Genomic DNA, 18,861 nt, shown 5'->3' on the forward strand with positions numbered 1-18,861 from the left:
GTAGGATGTGTGTTTTTTGTGAACTTTAGAGATGGGGTGTACCACTTGTGCCAGCAACCCTATCTCGCTTGAGGAAAGCACAAAGTGAAAAAATTAACTGGCTAAGAAATGCAATGCTTTCCTAAGCGAAAGAACAACTAGATCAAGAAAAGAAAATAACACCACAAATATGGCTGATTCTGAAATATTAAAAGCAAGCAGAATAAAATGTTACTAGGCCAAAGGGTACAAGCAGCAGGCCTCGTTGCTAAAATAACGTGCCCAGAGACATCCCTAAAATGGCTATACTACAGTATGACATCAAGTTTTTCCATGTCACCTTCTTCCAGCTACTGTACATCTTGCTGCAATATAGCTGTATTAGTTAACCATCATTTCATCATGATGTGGTATGAGGTATATGAACCTTTGCAGATTGCAGGGTCTTGTGTGGAATCAGTAGAAAGGCAAATTTCATTGCCATACTATTTGATGACACCAGGTTACTGAGATATTCTACAAGAGCCAGACCATTCAGGGTGACAAGGTTTCATACTTGATACCTGGGTATTGTGTTTGTACAACTTCACCTATGCAATTGGAGTTGTCTGTGATTATGACTTTACAGTGGGCAACTGCTTACAGTTCATGTAGCATGCAAGCATGTGGCCTTGCAAATGTTGAAGCCACTTTGGTGGACCTTGTAGCTGAGGTCTACTGTACATTATAGTAATGTTCGGTAATCCTTGCTGTTGGTCAAGGGTGTTCTGGCACATGCAATAAACCTATTTGTATTTGTTGTTTCAGCATCATTCCAGGGAAGTGGAGGAGACAGGGCCAACGTCAGAGGGGCAGCAGCTGGCCATGGTACCTCCAGTCGTGACACTACAGACACAGAGGGACCTAGGGGGCCAGAGGATGAGGTGAGTGCTTTGGAGGATATAGACTCTACATTTTTGTCATCTAAATCCAGCTCCATTGGACTCTCCCTAGTGGTGGTGGGACATGCAGGACCAGCTCCTCCACCATCCTTGTCCACCACCCCCACTACCATCTCTGCCCTCCAGTTGGCCGGGCCTGCTCACCCAAGAGTGAAGCAGTCTCCTGCACTCCAGGCAAATCACCCCCTGCCTCTGTTCTCCCTAATGCCCTGTGTGAGAAGGCTATTGACCTCCTGAGAAACATCTCTGAGAGTACAGGGCAGCCATCTGCAACAGATGGTGGTCTACTTGGAACACATACATAGTTTCATGTCTGCCGTACAGAGATCTTTTCAGGCTCAGGCCTCCTCCCTCACGGCAACCTTCCACCCATCCTATACTTCCACCAACCACCTGCCTCTTCCCCATCCAATTTCCCTATTCCAATACCTGTCCCATGCACACTCACACATAAGCATGCACATACCTCAACAGCCCCAAGCAGCATATGTAAACAGAACCCACAAAACATGCAGACACGCAACCACTCACCAGACACTCACCTCACTCACAACCACTACCACCACTCCATACCCCTAGACACCACAGCCACACCCCCAGACCCACCTCTATCACTCCCCCAGACACCACACCCACACCAACAGACACATCCACCACTCCCACCATACCCCCAGACACCACACCAACAGACACATTCACTACTCCCACTATACCCCCAGACACCACACCCACACCAGCAGACACATCCACCACTCCCACCATACCCCCAGACACCACATCCACACCAACAGACACATACACCACTCCCACCATACCACCGGATAACACACCCACACCAACAGACACATCTCCCACTCCAAGCATACGCAGCATATCCATATCTCACACCACAAAGAAACACAAACACCCACACTCATCCACACAAGAGATACCTAGAAAACACAAACATCATACATCAGACACACAGACAGCAGTACCAACAACACACACACACCTGACACTTCCAATTTCTCAACTTCCCAAACCCTAATCCCTCTTGGACACCCTACCCATTTCCCTAAAGAAAGTTTGGTGTTTGCCCTTGCCCTTACCCCTGTAGAACCACCCCCTCACAAAGCCCCACCCAAACCCAGCCCTTCCACATCCAAGTCCTCCCCTGTGACACCTGGTCCCCCCCACTGAACTCAGCCATAGCCCTAAGAAACCCAAAAAAGGAACCCCCCCCCCAAAATCAGACCCACCCCTCCCAAAGCCAAAACCCACCCATCACAATACTGACCCGCCCCTCCTAAAGGACATCATCAAGGTACCTGGACTTCCCACTAAATGCCCCTTCCTGGTGAGGTTCTCATGGAAGTGTTCTGAGATTCAGGTTAAGTGGCACAGCAGTGTGCTGGACCACCTACTGAACTATTAGTCTGGCCATTGGCCTTACCTAAAAGTTTCTAGTTTTGTTACACATTATTCCTGCCATTACTTTTCTACCATTTGGATGTTCATGGATACTTTGATATGTATGACTAGAGTTGTGTTTGTTTCACCCTGATTGATGATTCATTTGATGTGGTTCGAATGATTTGACATTGGAACCAGTGCTGGAGTCACCCAGGACAAGGGGAAATGTTCAATTGATGGATATGTGGGATATAAACGTATCTGGCCTGACATTGCATTGGGTGTTTTTTCATATGGTAAGAATTTCATCTTGGCTTGGCCACTGTCAACATCAATTGGTTTCTCTTTCTCTCTATGATGTAGATTGGACATTTGTTTAATGTGTGCAAGCTAGAGATTTGTTTGTGCACACATGGAGGGTGTTCAATTGTTATACCTTTGCATACATTTTAATGGACGTGTCCATTTTCATGTGTGTACCTTACACTTACTTTAACTAAATGTGTAACCTATGCTGTTGCTGCTGTATTTGCTTTCATGACTTGCACTTACACATTTCACACATATGCATAGCACTTGGTAATAGAATTGTTTGCCCATGATACACATCAAGCCACAGTTCCTGTGCAGGTAGTGGTTTTGAGCAATATGTAAAGTGGTATGCAGGCTAGGGAACCAGTCTTCCAGGGTTCCCCTTGGTAGAGGCATTCCTATTCTGCAGGGAGTCTTTACCTTGTGACCTTTGAATGTTTCTCACACTGATTATTTGGCATCCCATTTACCTTGCATTATCTTGAAATGTGAGTGATATGTGGAAGTCCATAACAGAGGTTTTGCAGAAAATGTGGGATTCAGTTTCATGACACATCCATACAAATGTATCTTTTATATCAAAACAGTCCATGGCATGTGAAAAATGTGAAGGTGTCACTTAGATTTGTAGGTGGGATATTGATGATGAGTTGCTTTTGTGTGATGCAACATTATTGATATAACACTTTACCTGAATATGGTTTGTGCACACATTTACAATTTCGAAGAGTGTGCCTATGCAGTGTCAGTGACTTGGTCAAAGAGGTCATCATAGGGCTGGGATTGGGTCATACATTGAGTGCAACTCTGAACAGGGGCACACAAAATATGTTTGAACCAAAACCATGTACCCCATGCCAGGTCCATGGCAGGGCTCTGATTTGCTGTGAAGTTGTTGGTAACGGGGAAGTGTTTGGCTTACCGTTGGTTTCATTCCCGATAGCTCAGCTTTGGGCATCATCTAGCAGCACAAGCAGCAGAAGTGCGTGTACGATCGGCTCCATGGGGCAACAGATGTGTGAAGCTGGGTACAGGTGAATTTCAGCCTTATATGCCTCCCTTCCGCCTGCTAAGATGTAATGGTTGGACCAACACTGTCAGGTCAGCAAAACTCCTCCTCATAAGTCGTGCGGCGGTTGCACTGGCGGTCCATTCTCCAACAGATTCCTTGGCCTATCTCGCTGGTCTAGATTTTCTGGCGATGTCAGCGAGACCGCGGCGGTCTTTCATCTATGTAACCACATGCATCCTAATACAGCGGTCGGACCGCCAACACTGCAGTGGGGTGACCGTAGCCACCACCATGGCAGTCGCCCGACCACCAGAGTCGTAATCAGGCCCTAAATTGCAAATAAATTAAAAATATGCTTTGAAAAATAACTTTATATTTAAAACAGTACCCCCTGTTTACTCTAGAAGCCTACATCCCACACGAGAAGCATTAGAAACTATTGCAAAAAGTATAAAATGTAGACATAAAAAAATAAAAATAAAATGATCAATTTACGTTTGCAATACATAATTTTACATTAACATTGTTTTAAAAACACAAAGAAATGAAAGAAATCAAAAAAATGTAAATTATTTTTTCTTTAAAAATACTACTCACCACATTCCCTTACAAATCCAATATCCCACTCCTGAAATATGTTAACAATCTACATTAGGTAAAATATAAATAAATACAAAAATAGATGTAACCAAAACATAAAAAGAAAAGTTACTACATACATCAACATTATATGCAACAATATTCTTGATATTATAAACACACTAAACTTCAATATAATTACCTGCCATATTTAAAACGACAGTATTTTTGCAACCACAATACAAATGCAACAATATTATTGCGTAACAATATTTTTACACGATATTTTGGTAAACCAACTTTTACTGTGACCACTTTTTCTGGTTCAATCGTGGACTGACATTTCCAAGGTAGAAGGATCTGAAATTTAAACAGAGGATCAGCTCTCATCACCTCTAATTTATGATATGTTGAAAACTTATATCCGTTAGGGCTATGCTACACCCCAGTGCCGCAACATAAACTACTGAGCTCTGTTTCAAAATGTATGCTCACAGAAGCACTTCAGAATCAGGATTTTGAGGCACACATTACCGGATATCCAAGTAAACATTTTTGGGGCATGATGATCTGACATTTGGAGGGGCATATGGAAGAGAGCTCCGGACCTACTGGTCTCCACCTATGGGCATGGCTCAGAGAAGGAAGTAGCTAATATAGATAGGGCGACCGGATTTCCCCGGACAGGTCTGGTTTTTAAAGGACTGTCCCGGTGTCCTGATGCTTCTCTTAATTTTAAATAAATGTCCCGGTTTTTGGGACAAAGGTCAGATTATTAAATATATGTCCCAGTTTTTGGGACAAAGGTCAGATCATCTAGGGAAGCATACGTGAAAGACGCCTACAAAGTATGAAATGGTTAAAGTAATGTATCTGTTACTGTCAGGTAACACAGTCCCCTGCCTGCTCCCAGCAGAGAGAAGGAGTGGGGAGCAGAGAGAGGTTGGTGGGGGCGGGTTGGGGTTGCAGTGTGTGAGGTCAAGCCATAGCTAATTTTATATATGTAGTCTTGTAAATGTGTGTAACACACATGTATAGGCAATGCAAAAAAACGGGACAGGCCAAATATAAAAGTGAGTAAAGTCTTTAGTACTTCTTTTATGTGTGACCTTTCCCGTTTTTTTGCTCCTCAAAATCTGGTCACCCTAAATGTAGATGGGGATAAGATCAACATTTTTCTGTCGCCTGATGCTCATCTATGAAAGGTACAATGGCGGTGATCCCTAACTGTGCTCTCTGCTGCCATATGGTTTGAAAATGAGCAACGTAAGTTCTTAGGTTCGACCACAAAGTGCACTTATGGCTGATTCCCTGTGATTAGTTAATTTGGCAGAAACTAACCTTCGATGAACCTCGTTTGTAGGAAGTTAAATGGCAATGGTTAGGCGCTTGGGTCCACCGGCTTGCCACCACTCTGGCTTATGGCTAACATCTTTTACTTACTGAATTTGCATATTAGGTCGAGTCATATTTTTCCTACTTGGGATAGAAACATGTTTTTGCATTCTGTACGTGATACTTTAATATATTTGAGTACTTGTTTGATCTTATCACTGCTTTCTGTCTTTCCAATATGCCATAAAGAATTTCAATGTATTTCGAATTGTACTTGTTGAGTAGTTATTTATAATGTGTTATAATACATGGGAGGACTAATAAGCTTATAGACTCCTGTTGTTTCTTATTAAAGGCATGCTTTTACGTCAGAATATTCCTGTTATAAGAAAAAGGACGTCCCTATTATTTCGTAAGAAGTTACAACTACTGACGTCCCAACACGTAATAATCATTGACGTCACTGTGCACCAGTGATGCGGTACTCTTTCCTATGCCTGAAGGGAACTCGAGGATGGAATGCAGAACTCTTTTCTTGTGCACTGGCTGCAGCTTGTAAAACAAACGCACTTCACTAAGAGTCAGTGCTTGGAGAGCCACACATATGATTCATTCATTACCTCTGAAATGCAGATTGTCCTGGTTAGGCTTCACAAATAAGTAGTACAGTAGTACAAGAAAAAATATTTTTTTGACATGCTGTTTGAATTGTGCTTTGTCAGCTAACTCAGAACTCTGCTAATAATGCAAACGCAAGCAGCAAAGGGTAAGGTGCCAGATGCCACGTATGACAAACACCAAGTGGGCCCGTGCCAGTCTTCTCTGTTAAGTCTGCACATGTTGCATCCTGGGAACGTCATTTTGCTATCACAAAACAATAAGTGTAAACATTTCAGCATGTAAAGTGTTGTGAGTTACACAACCAAGACTGGCTGCTTGCTGGAGATGTGACGTGGGACTACGTGCCCACGTATTAGAGGTAATAAATACCCCCCATTCGTTATTAATGGTATTGAAAGTCAAGTTCTGTGACCAATAAAGGCACTTTACCTACGCACTGTGCATCTGTGTGGTCACAGCTCACTTTATCTCACATGTACCAAAATATAATGTTTCTATTTTTATACTCCTAAAATTGTTAAGTGTAGAAGCCACACTTAACAAATAACAAAATATACACTTTCTGGTTGAAAGGGTCTACATTCACTCATGCATTTAATAAGAAATAAGAATGAAAGGCCACAAGGAAATGAAAAACATACGTTTTGATGAGTGTTCCCAGAAGAAGCATTCCCTTCTTTCTGGAACCTTGCAACGCTACTCCCTTGATTACCAACAATCTGCTGTGTTTTTTCGCTGTCCACCTCCGCAGTGAACAAACCGCAAGTTCTTTTCGAAGAGGGGTTTGGTGTTTCCTTGTTCTTTGTGGAACTCTGACGGTCCACTGCAAGAGTAATTTCAGAACCACCCGGATTGTGTTTTTCACTGTTCTCGTAGTTGACAGAATTTAGCTTGCGCTGCAGATCTATCACTGAAGATTTGCTGTCACTCTTATCAGTTTTCAGAGTGATATAATGTTCGGCTTTTGTGCTGTCCTGGTTGTTGCAAGCTAAATTCACTTTTTTCTTTTCATCTACCAGTTCTGTGTGGTTCGTTGGCGATAGACTTTTGTTGTTCATTACGACTCTAAGAATGAAAACGATTGTGATTAATAAAAATTTAAATGCAATACAACATATTTGTCAAAATTATATTTCCAGTACATCTGCTTCACAGTTTATAAACACAGCGCATTGTGGGCCCGACTCACCAAGGTAAACTTAGACGTTCGGTCTAAACTTAGACCAAACTTCTAAGTTTATGAATTTGGGAATTCGGATTGCGGACATACAGATACTACTGGTAAATGCCCTTTATGAATTCCCAAAGTCCTAAACTTAGACGTTTGGTCTAAGTTTAGACTAAACGTCTCAGGTTGCCTTTGTGAATTGGGGTGACCACCATGGCTGAGTACAACTAAGACTGCCATCAGCCCATCGGGAACAATGTCCCTGGTGATGACAGTGGTAATGTAATGTGGTAGTCGGACCACCTTGGGTGTGGCAGTCCGGCCATCACCTTGGACCACCACACTCATAATGAGTCCCTATATCTTTGACCATTTTGTGATCTTTTTTCACAGTTTCTCCAAACCCAATTTCTCTGATGTTTCCAAATAAACACAGGAACATTAAACACTGCTATATTCAAAGGGCCACAAGAATTTGAATAGAAACCCATAGCCTACAGATTTCAATTCTGAACTGTTGTAGACTCTGTTATGTCAGCTGTGCTTGAAGTGGATATTTTATGACAACCACGTGTTAGATAATACGCAGAATAATTATAATATTAATTCTGTTTATAGGACTGTGAAACAAGTACTTAATTGGGCAATGTATAGAAATCCCTGTTAATACTAACAGCTGTACTTAATCCTATAAAATGTCGTCTATGCATTCCAGTCACTTAAATTGAAACTTCTTGCACTTACTAGGCATGTCTTAAAAATTTCCAAAAAGTACATAAAATACAATGTCGATTATTTAAGGGTAATTTTCATCACTTCTTGTCCTATTGTTACTTATTCTATTTCTTATTTATCTGCGGTAATACTGTGGATGAATTAATTTTGTTCATGATGAAAGTTGAGAATAAGACGTTACTATTGCATTCTAAGCTAGCCTTTCTTCCCTGTCTATTACCTTGCCCTGCCCACCCCCCTTATCTCCAGTTCAGCTTCCTCTTAACCACTTAATACCTAGACAGAAAAGCAGGTCCTAGGTGAGATGAGGAGGAAGAATGAGGAGAGAGAGCGTAGGAAATGAAACGGGAAGAGGGTGATTAGGACAAAGAGTAATGAAGATTATTGATAAATATTTGAAACTTAAACTCTAAATCCATATTATTAATTCCAGTCTTTACTAATCTTAGGATGTACAAAATAATTAGTAATCACTACACTGTGAAATCCAGGTGCAGTGAAACAAAAATACACTTTAAATAATGATATTAACAGCTTGAAAGACTCCAATATCAACATTGCCACTACCTGAACCTAAAACATCCATTCAGTGTTGAGAAACACAAGGAAGCAGCCCTACAGGTCTGCCTAAGCCATCCCATTAACGTCAGTTCAAAAGGCTGTCATACCTCTAGGTGATTCTCCCTCGATCCTTCCAGGAATAGATTAACCTACTGATAAATAACCTTCAGAAAGGGCAACCCTAACCCAACAACTTACAGTCATAGTTTTTGTTTTACCTTTCCAGTTTGAATCAAAGGAAACAAACAAATATTCAGAGGGATGAACGCCTCTAGTTCTCTTTTGGGACATTAATAAAGCTCTAAAAACATCTAACGTTTGCGCAGAGACCCCACCTTCACTCCCCTCATGACTGACGTTCTGTAAAATATTCTTTTGGGATACATAAAACTGAAATGAAAGTTTAGGAGTAAAACCAGGACCGGGTATTGAGATTACCTTTTCAATAAACATTTGGAGAAAGGTAAAAGTAATCTCCCACCTCACCCAGTCTGTGTGCAGAGATTATTGCTATCAGAAAAAATACTTTAGGTAATAGCCATGAAAGTAGAGGAAAGATTCAAAGGGCTGATGTTGTAATCCTCTGAAAACTTTGGAATTATCACAGGCAATTGAATTACAGGGCACTTATTGTATAAGAAACCATGATGCTAAAGATGTTATCTCTAGCAAGGAGCACCATGATGGCCCATGGGGCTCCTACAAAAATAGGAGCTAAATCTTTCAAGAACTCATCTTTGTAAAAGTCAAAAATATAATAAAAAGGATCACAAAAACAAGCTAACTATGCACCCTACACCTTACACCAAGATTTACAGTTAAACCAATGCTTCACATAGCATGCTTAAGTAGAGGAACATTCAGGTACTTCTCTAGCACATCTCTTGTGTTGGTGTCTGCGAGCTCTCAATTATCAAGGTCTGAGTAGAAGACAAAAAAGAGAATGAAGAGAAAGAAAAGCAGAATGGGGTGTAGGCCACAATGAAATATGAAATAGTGGACAGACAGTGAACCGGAAAGAACTGAAAACCAGAGGCCATTAGGAAAATCAGAGACTGTTAGAAACACGGTTACTGTTTCTCCCATAATTTTCTCCAGCACCTACAAGAAAGGGGGGATTGGAGAGAAAGCATAAGGAAGTCCTTGTTGCCAATGAAAAGAAAGCACATCTATACCCCCAATCTTCTGGATACCATGTTTCTGCACAAAAATGAGAAACAAGAGCTCATGCTTCCTGATGATTCAGCAGCAGCCTTAGATTGGTCTAAAGACAAATCTTTCAATCTATTGGTAGATACTCCAGACTAAGGGCCCGATTATGAGTTTGGTGGTCTGAGGACTGCCAAACTCACAGTGAAGTTCAGATTTCTGCACCCCTAGCAGTCCGACCACCAGATTATCATCCTTGTGGTCGGACTACCAGCAGACCGCCGCCTCTGCTGGGATCAGGGATCCCAATGGGTTGGTGGTGATTGAAGCTGTGGTCAGCCACTCTGGTTCTGAGTTCGCACTGCTGTGCTGATCACGTCTTCCCTTCCTGCCAGCCTCTCCATGAGGGTTGATGGCAGCCTCACAGCCGCAGAAGTAGAGGTCCCAGCAGCAATGCTACAGAGATCATAATCAGCCCCAAATACCCTAAATATGAGCCATAATCAGGCATATTATTATTAATCATTTTGTATGTCCAGGTGATCACTTTTTCCTCGAATTTCCCCTGGAATAGTCTCCCAAGAGATGCATATTCAGTAATTTCCATAGGGTCTAATAATTCCATCTTCCAGGTCTGCTTGAGCTGCATGTATTTGTAGTATTGTGTTTTGTTAAGCTGATGTTCTTGTTGTAGAGAGCTGAATGGTGATGGATCCCACTCTTTCACCAGATCACCCAATCTGGAAATCTAATTGTGTCCCTTGTCCCAAATCCTTTTAATTTCCCATTTCTGTCAGGCATGTTCCCTCCCACATGGGGGTTTGTCATGTGAGTACTGCGTCCCATTCCGTACACTTCCCCAACCTTTTTAAGACATCAATAGTCATCTGTGTTGCAGTCAGCAGCTTTCTTACCCCCTTCTCTCCACATAAATAATGCAGGTATGATTTATGCTGGAATTGGTTTCTCTCCACTAGATATGTGGGGGGGTCTCTGGATGCGTATCCCCATTCAATAATCACTATCAAGTGTGCCCACCAGTAGTATGCCTGTTTACATGTGAGGGCTAGTCCCTCATTGTATTGGTTACGCTGTAGTGTATGCAATGCAGCTCCTGGGTGCCCACCATTCGACAGTGATTTTCAGACTTCACCCTCATTTCTAGTGAAGATATCTTCAGGAATCTTTTTGTATATGTTTTGGAGGACGTACAATACCCTTGACAGGGTTATCATCTTGAACGTGGCAGCCCTCCCTGATAGTGTCAGTGGTAGATTCCTCCACCTCACCACGTTTCTGTGGAATTCCGCCAAGGTCCTCCAGATATTTTGATTGAGGCTACGTTCCCTGTCCATGGTCAAGTGTATACCCAGAAATTTGAACCCCTCCCTATCTATACGTAAGTTGCCTGGAAGGTCTCCTCCCACTGGGTAGAGGCTTGACTTGTGTGGTTTCTGCATAACTGGAAGATTCTGAACCCTTCTGACAATGTCTCACGCGGGCAGGTGACATATAGTAGGATGTCATCAGTGTGTAATAAAATCCACTCGTCTTCCACTTCCTTCTACCTTATTCAGGAGCCTGCAATATCTGACTGTGCCTGGGATATGCAAGCTGAGGGCTCCAGTGTGAGAGCATACAGTAGGGGACACAAGAGATAGTCTTGTTGCGTTCCTCTCTTGATGGAGAACTTAGCTGATGTTTCCCTGTTCACTCTGACTGTGGCCATTGGATTATTGTATACTAACACTATCCAGGCCAGGAACTTGGGTCCAAACCCAAATTTCTTCACGACCTGTGTCATGATGGGCCGATGGATGGTATCTAATACCTTGTCAGCATCGAGGGATAGCAACGTTTGACGATCTTCCTATACTCATACTGCTTCCAGCCAAATGTGTATTCTGCGGAGATTAAATCTAGTTGACCTCTTTGGCATAGCACCTAATTGGTCCTTATGGATCAGAGGGGCTATGACTGCTATCACTCTTGTGGTGAGTATTGTCGCCAGAATATTTGCCTCATTGTTGAGGAGGGAGATTGGACGATGTGAGCTGCAGTTTCCCTGTTTTATTGGTTAGTACTATTGTGGTTCTAGGGAGATCTGGTGAGAGAGTTCCCCCAACTCTTGCTTCGGTACACATTTTAAGTAAGTATAGGCCCAAAATGTTGGCATTTTTCTTTAAAAATCCTACTGGGACACCAGTAGGGCCTGGGTTTTGCCCAGTTTTAGTTTGCTGATCGCTGTTAGTGTCTCTGACAGGGTTATCTCTTCTGCTAGGGTGTTGCAGTCCCCTGTTGTTAAGAGTGATACCATGACCCTAAGGGGGTATTCCTCTATTTGGGATGTGTCCGCTAATGAACGTGCCCTGTAGAACTCCCTATATCGTGCACACTCGTTGTAGGAGGCTGGCTTGGTTTGTAGTGGGTACATATGGTACTTGCACCTTATACCAGGTCCAGTTATCATTTATTAGTGAAGTGTAGAAGCCAGGCTCTCTAGAGGTAGCTGTGGAAGAACAGCCAAGGGTTATCTAGGAGACACGCAAAGCTCATGCAATACCACTGTAGTCATACAGTACTCACACCCATTAAAGAAAATACTCAGTGTTACAAAAATAAAGGTACTTTATTCTGGGGACACAAATTCCAAAAATACCATAGAGACTATAATCCCTTAGGAGCTAAGTAATACACACATTTTATACACTAGTATGCAGAAATAGGCATAAAAACAGTTAGAAAACAGTGCAATTAGTGAAAATCACAATAGTTAGAAATGGGCATGGGAAGCACAAATCATATACTAAGAAAGTGGAATGTGAAAGTCGGTCCCCCACCTAAGCAAGTGTAGTGTGTAGCGGGGAGCTGGGAGTACTAGAAACCCCCAAAGGTAAGTACTAGAACCCACTCCAGTGACCAGGAAAGCAGGAGTAAATCACAGTAACTTTCCCAGGACACACACAGAAACGAAAATAATTATGCAAGAACCAGAAGAGACTGCAAGACACCAACATTGGTTACTTGGACAAGAAGACCTGTGGAAGGAAGGGACCAAGTCCAAGAAGCACAGAAGAGTCCAGGAAGAGCAGGAGCCCCTACTAACCTGGATGAAGGTGCAAAAGGAGAACCACTGGTGAAGAAGAAAAGGCAGCACTGCACCCAAGAAGACGAAGTCGGGTTCCTGAAGGGTGCAAGTGATGTCCTACGCCGTATGTGTCGTTGGAGTCCACCAACAAGAATTGGCACACACAAAGCTCTAGGTTAGCGAACATGGCGCTCCCGGGACCAGGAAGGACCAGGTGGACTCTACCCAGGAGGAGGAGCCAGAGGGGGCCTTCAGCAACTCAGAGAGCCCACAGAAGACCAGGCAACGCACACAGGAGTCCCACAGCACGGGGACAAGAAAGTTGCAGAAGACACCCATGCAGCACTACGACAAAGCCTCCCACACCTCTGGAGAACCAATCAGGAAGCTGTGCGTCACAGGATGGGGGTCGGATCTTTAAAATGCATGAAGGACTTGGAGGAAGGATGCCAACAAGCCTTGGCAGCTGCAAATCACGCAGTACACAGGGATACTGTCTTGCGTGGGGAGGCAAGCTCTTACCTCTGAAAAGTTGGAAGAGAGGACCATCAGAACCACTTCAGTCCATCACCCGTGATGCAGGATCCATGGATCCATACAGCTCAGCAGGAGAGGGGATCCACGCAGCCAGTCGTCATTTCAGTTGGTGCCTGCAGAAGGAGGGGAGTGACTACTTCACCCCCAGCGAGATTCTTTCACTCTACTGATGCAGGCTGAAGATGGCCTGTCTTCAGAGGATGCACGACCGGGAAACAGTTGCAGTTGCTGGCAGAAGCCGGAGATACAATGGTGCAGAAGGTGTCTTGCTTCTTTGTTGCAGCTTGTAGAGTTCCTGGAGGGTGCAGATGCAGTTTCTTCAGTGAGAAGTCATACTGGAGGATGCAGAGGATTCCTGCTGGAGTCTTGCAATCTGAATCTGAAGAACCACTCAAATGAGAGACCCTATATAGCCCTGAAAGGGGGGTTGTAAACCTAACCAGGTAAGCACCTATCAGGGGAGGGCTCTGATGTAACTTGCTGGCACTGGCTACTCAGATGCTCCCAGAGTTCCCTGCCAACCTTCAATCCCAGATGACAAAACCAAGGAACCCTCTGGAGGAGCTCTGAGCACCACCCCTGGGGTGGTGACGGACAGGGGAGTGGTCACGCCCCTTTCCTTTGTCCAATTTCGCACCAGAGCAGGGACTTGGGTCCCTGAACCGGTGTAGACTGGTTTATGCAAGGAGGACACCAAATGTGTCCTTCAAAGCATTTCCAGTGCCTTGGGGAGTCTACCCCTCCCAGGCCTGTAACACCTATTTCCAAAGGGAGGGGGTGTAACACCCCTCTCCCAAAGTAAATCCTTTGTCTGCCTTCCTGGGCTTGAGCTTCTCAAGCAATAGGAGAGCAGAAACCTGTCTGTGAGGTGGCAGAAGCTGGGACTGCCTGGAAAACCTCAGAAAGCTGCAATGGCAGTGCTGGGCATCCTCTAAGGAGCCCCCAGAGTGCATGGAATAATACAACCAATGCTTGAAAAAGCCTTGGGGTATGATTCTAACATGTTTGAGACCAAACAAGCCTATATTCAGAGTTACCATTATGTAGCTGGACATAGGTAGTGACCTACCCACCCTGAGGAGACTCCGATGATTCTGGCAAAGGAGGGTGACCTCAAAGTGCACCTCACCCATCCTTCCCTCCAGGACCTCCCGGGATGTATGGATGGCCTGGAATAGAGCAACATTGTCTCACATCACTGATGTAGTTGTTGTGGCATCCTCTTTAGGGGGGGATGACCACTTTTGTGTATTTGCCCATTTTGCCCTGGCAGGTGGGTTTAGGATCATCCTTATCATGAGCCATGTCTCCTACCCCAGACCATCATCTTGTTCCTTCAAGTCTACCTGGGGTTCCTGCGGCAATATCTCTGTGGGGAACCCACAGTCCTGTGGTCACGGCACTAAATTTCACTCCTGGTTCTTCAGTACCTGGAAGGAAGATCCATATTGCCTCCCTTTTCCCTGTCTCCTCAGCTGCTGCCTCTTGGATGGGGAGATGTCCACCCTCAACTCCAGACTAACTTCTGTTAGAATGTGAGGAGGGATTAGATGGAAGGGAGCACCCCCACTCCTCTGCAAAGTGCCTTCTCTCCAACTCCTCAGCCACCCAAGGGATCAGGTTCGGGTGTTCTTGCTCTGTCTCTGTCTCTGTCCACTTCTGTCTGGCCAGTCTGAATACATTCTGGCCCTAAGCTAGGAGAAGGCCTTCTTGTTGCATGTCCTTTTCAATGTCTTGAGAGCCACTTGGTTCATCCACCTCCAGCGGCTGAGTGGGGGGTCTGCGTTTACTGCCAATGTGGAGGTGGCCCACTTCTCATGTGGGGAGGCCGGCATGTCAGGTCTTCATCATTGCCTCTCTAGCCATTTCTTTCATCAATCACTGCACTGCACCCCCCTCCAGCTTCTCACGATTGGGGCGCATGAAGTGATCTAGTGATCTATCTGATCTCTCACTGGACCCAGGGACCTAAGCTGGGCCCACTCCTGTGGGCAAGCACATGGCAGGCTGGTAGTCTCCTCACCCCCAGCCGTGTCTCCTTCTCAGCATCTCTCCCTCCCTTCCTCTGCTCAACTGTGCTGCAACATGGTGTGCCTGGACTGCTGGTTGCTGGGTTTCACCTTCTGTATTGCCCGGCAGTGGACAGCGGCGGGTGGCATGTGGACATGGGATCATTCAGGCCCACGTGCCTGCACCCTAAGGTAGTCCCCTCCTCTGTTACGATACCGCCAGTAATCCCAGGTTCTCTTGCCTACCGCTATTTTTGAATGCCAGTGCAGGGTTTTAGGCTCTACCAGTCCCTGCCATCTTCCAAGACACTTATTAGGCTTGGCCTGTATTTTAAGAGTGCCGGCCACTCGTATCTGGGCAGGAGGACTTGCCAGATGAGCTGTGAGTCTCTCTTGGCATCCGCCTCCTGGTAGCCTCACATCTACTCCGCCATGCTGTGGTCTCAGCAGCTCCAAGGTGTCCCATCAGGTCAGTGCCGCTGGTCATCTCTTTGGCCCCCTTAACTTTCAGGATGCTACGGCTGACTTTAGAGATATCACCACGGGGTTTACGAAGTTTAATACAGATTAAGGCCCGATGAGGAGCTCGTTTACAAAGCATCCGTCTCCGCCACCATCTTAGCCATGTCCCCCAGTTGCATCCACTCTCAAACACACTGATCAAAATCTAACCTTCATAGTAGAGACAGATGTGTCTTGTTTTGTCTTATGGCCAAAACTGTCACAGAGAGATCCACTTACAAGTGTGGAACACTGAGCAATTAAAAAAAAAAAAAACTCTACAGTATATGATAATCAGCCACTGGCTATCAAAGACACTTTCTCTCACTGACAACGTCATTTAGAGGGAGGCCAGTACCTGCTTAATGTGTGCACAAATCAAAACAGATCATAAAAACATGGGATTTTTAAATCAATGAACTTTACTAATTCTCAGCATGCTAGCTGGATGCCTTTCATTTCTAGATTTCAATTACAGATTACAAACGGATCATGAAGATGGCATTGAGACAGAAAGAACTTGAACAGAATAAATTAGTAGCACCCTACATGCTAGCAGTTTAGAACTTGAATGCTTCAAAGAGAGGGAGCACACTGCCTACACTCCAGCAACAATGTATGATCCCAATGCATCATGGTAAATGCAGTCGATTCGTAGTCCGCTCAAAAAGTAAAAAGAGTCTTTCACCTCCGTAGGAGCAGCAAGTGCTGTATATCCCTGTACGCGTGTTTCTGGGTTTAGCCCATCATCAGCAGAGAGCAGCGTGGACTAGGGGCTTGCTTGGAATGCCGCCAAAATGTCTTCTCACGTTTAAGTACCGCTCATGGTGCACAGGTGCCTCCCAAGGCTTGTTAGCCATGGCTCAAGGGACAGTTTCAAAGAGGGAGCATACTGCGTACACTCCAGTATGACCCCAATGCATCATGGTAAATGCAGTCGATTCGTAGTCCGTTCAAAAAGTAAAAAGAGTCTTTCACCTCTGCAGGTGCAGCAAGTGTTGTATATCCCTGAACACGTGTTAGAACTTGAATGTAATATACTTAGGGCCTTTGGTGAATGGAATTTACTGATCAGGGCAACAGAAGGAGTACCCGCCCGCAAAATTCTGAGATGTCCACCGGCCAGGCGAACAGCTCTTGCAATGGCAGGAACTGCAATCTCGACGGTTGCTGTCAATGCATTGAGAGTGTGATGGACAGCTCCATCAACATAATGGAACTGTATGGAATATTTTCAATGTGTTTTTGTTATTTTCAAACACAAAATCTGAAAGCAGGATTTTGTTTTTGTTTTTTTTAAAAACACAACAACCCAATCCCCATGGGAGTTTTCTCCCATGGCGTGGAGGTCATTTTGCAGTTTTCACTGCCTCCTTCCACCATGTTTACCTGACAGTGACGAACAGTGAAAATTGACATTTGTTGCCCACTCTAAATATGGCAGATGGACAAATGGCAAAACCCCGTTGGAGGTATATGTTGGTGGCAGAGATGGAGTAGTATCTGCAGTTGACATACTGATGATCCACCCAACTAAATGAGGAGGACAGACCTTCAGTTTGGTGGAGAGGGTACTCCATTTCTATTTAGATGGGTTACCTATCCACTACATTCTAAATTGGGCCCTTAGAAAAAAAATTTCATGATAAAGATCCTATTAAGTTTCTGGAATAAATAGGACCCACAAAAATGAACTGTTAAGAAAGGACTTTCGACCAAAAACAGTGTTGGAACCCACTGAACTTTTTGCAAGAAAAGGGTCTATACTGGTGAACCTACCTTTTTTAGTGGCCATTTACAAAGAATAATTTAGAATAGTATGTTAAACAATGCTCAGCTCAGTTCAGTTTTTGCTCAGATGATAAGTACCCATCAAAAAACTTTGGTTTGAAAACTTTGAATAGAGCTTGGAGGAAAACATCACTGAATTCATGATTTACCCTCCACAGAAAACCAACTGTAATTTTTGTGATTGTTGCCTTTTTTCAATAAATATACACTTTTGAAAATTGCCCTTCCTTTCTGCAGGGTCATCCCCAAACTTGTTACCTTTCTCCTCCACTTTTTCGTGAATTTGTTTTTGTTGGCCCTATGACTGTGCACTTTACCACTGCTAACCAATGATAAAGTGCTTGTGCTATCCTCTTCCAACATGGCAACATTGGCTTATCCCAGCTGGCATATTTAATTTACTTATAAGTCCATAAAGTGCACTACATGTGCCCAGGGACTGTATAATAAATGGTACTAGTGTACCTGAAGCAGTGATTGTGCCACCCACTTAAGAAGCCCTCTAAACATGCCTTAGGCCTGTCATTGCAGAGCCTGTGTGTGCAGTTCAAAACTGCCATTCCAACCTGGCAAAATAAACCTTTTCCAGACCCAAACCTCGCTTTTTAATACTCATAAGGCCTCCCAGTGGAATGCCATAGACAGCCTCAGGGGCAAGGTGCTGTGTAATTAAAAATTTGAACATGTTCTTTTATGTTTTACATGTCCTAGTAGTGGAAAACTCCTAAATTAGTTTTTCACTACTGCAAGGCCTATCTCTCCCATAGTATAACAATGGGGTTGCTTTATTGCATTTTATAAGTGTAATTTCAAGATGGAAGAGATATCCTCTTCAGGTTTGGTGTCTCTGGAGTCCTAATTCAAAGTCCCAACTTATGGTGAAGTCAGATTTTAAGTTACAATTCTGAAAATGCCACTTTTAGAAAGCTGGCATTTTCTTGCCTTGGCCTTTTGATGCCTGCAGCCTGCCTGAGTCACATCATCGGGTCTAGTTGGAAGTTGGGCTTTGTGTATTCCTCCTAGACACCCACTCACAATGGGGGCTTTGGTGAGAATTAATTGTCCAACACTTGCATGATGGGAGAGAGAAGTTGGGTCCAGCCTCACTTATATCTGAATAAGCTGTGTCCTGTCTCCACATAATGGGC

General features: G+C 44.0%; 1 protein-coding gene across 2 annotated transcripts in view; it reads right to left on the reverse strand.

The window, feature by feature from the left end:
• IQCM (IQ motif containing M) overlaps positions 1-18,861 on the reverse strand; it is a 1,478,261-nt gene that overhangs the window by 697,514 nt on the left and 761,886 nt on the right. For both annotated transcript variants that reach the window (XM_069242635.1, XM_069242634.1), the window contains exon 9: positions 6,816-7,239. In XM_069242635.1, the coding sequence (XP_069098736.1) occupies positions 6,816-7,239 (424 nt within the window). The remainder of the gene's footprint in view (positions 1-6,815; positions 7,240-18,861) is intronic.

This window comes from Pleurodeles waltl, chromosome 1_2 (genome assembly GCF_031143425.1).
Source record: "Pleurodeles waltl isolate 20211129_DDA chromosome 1_2, aPleWal1.hap1.20221129, whole genome shotgun sequence".
In the NCBI taxonomy this organism is placed as follows: Eukaryota; Metazoa; Chordata; class Amphibia; order Caudata; family Salamandridae; genus Pleurodeles; species Pleurodeles waltl.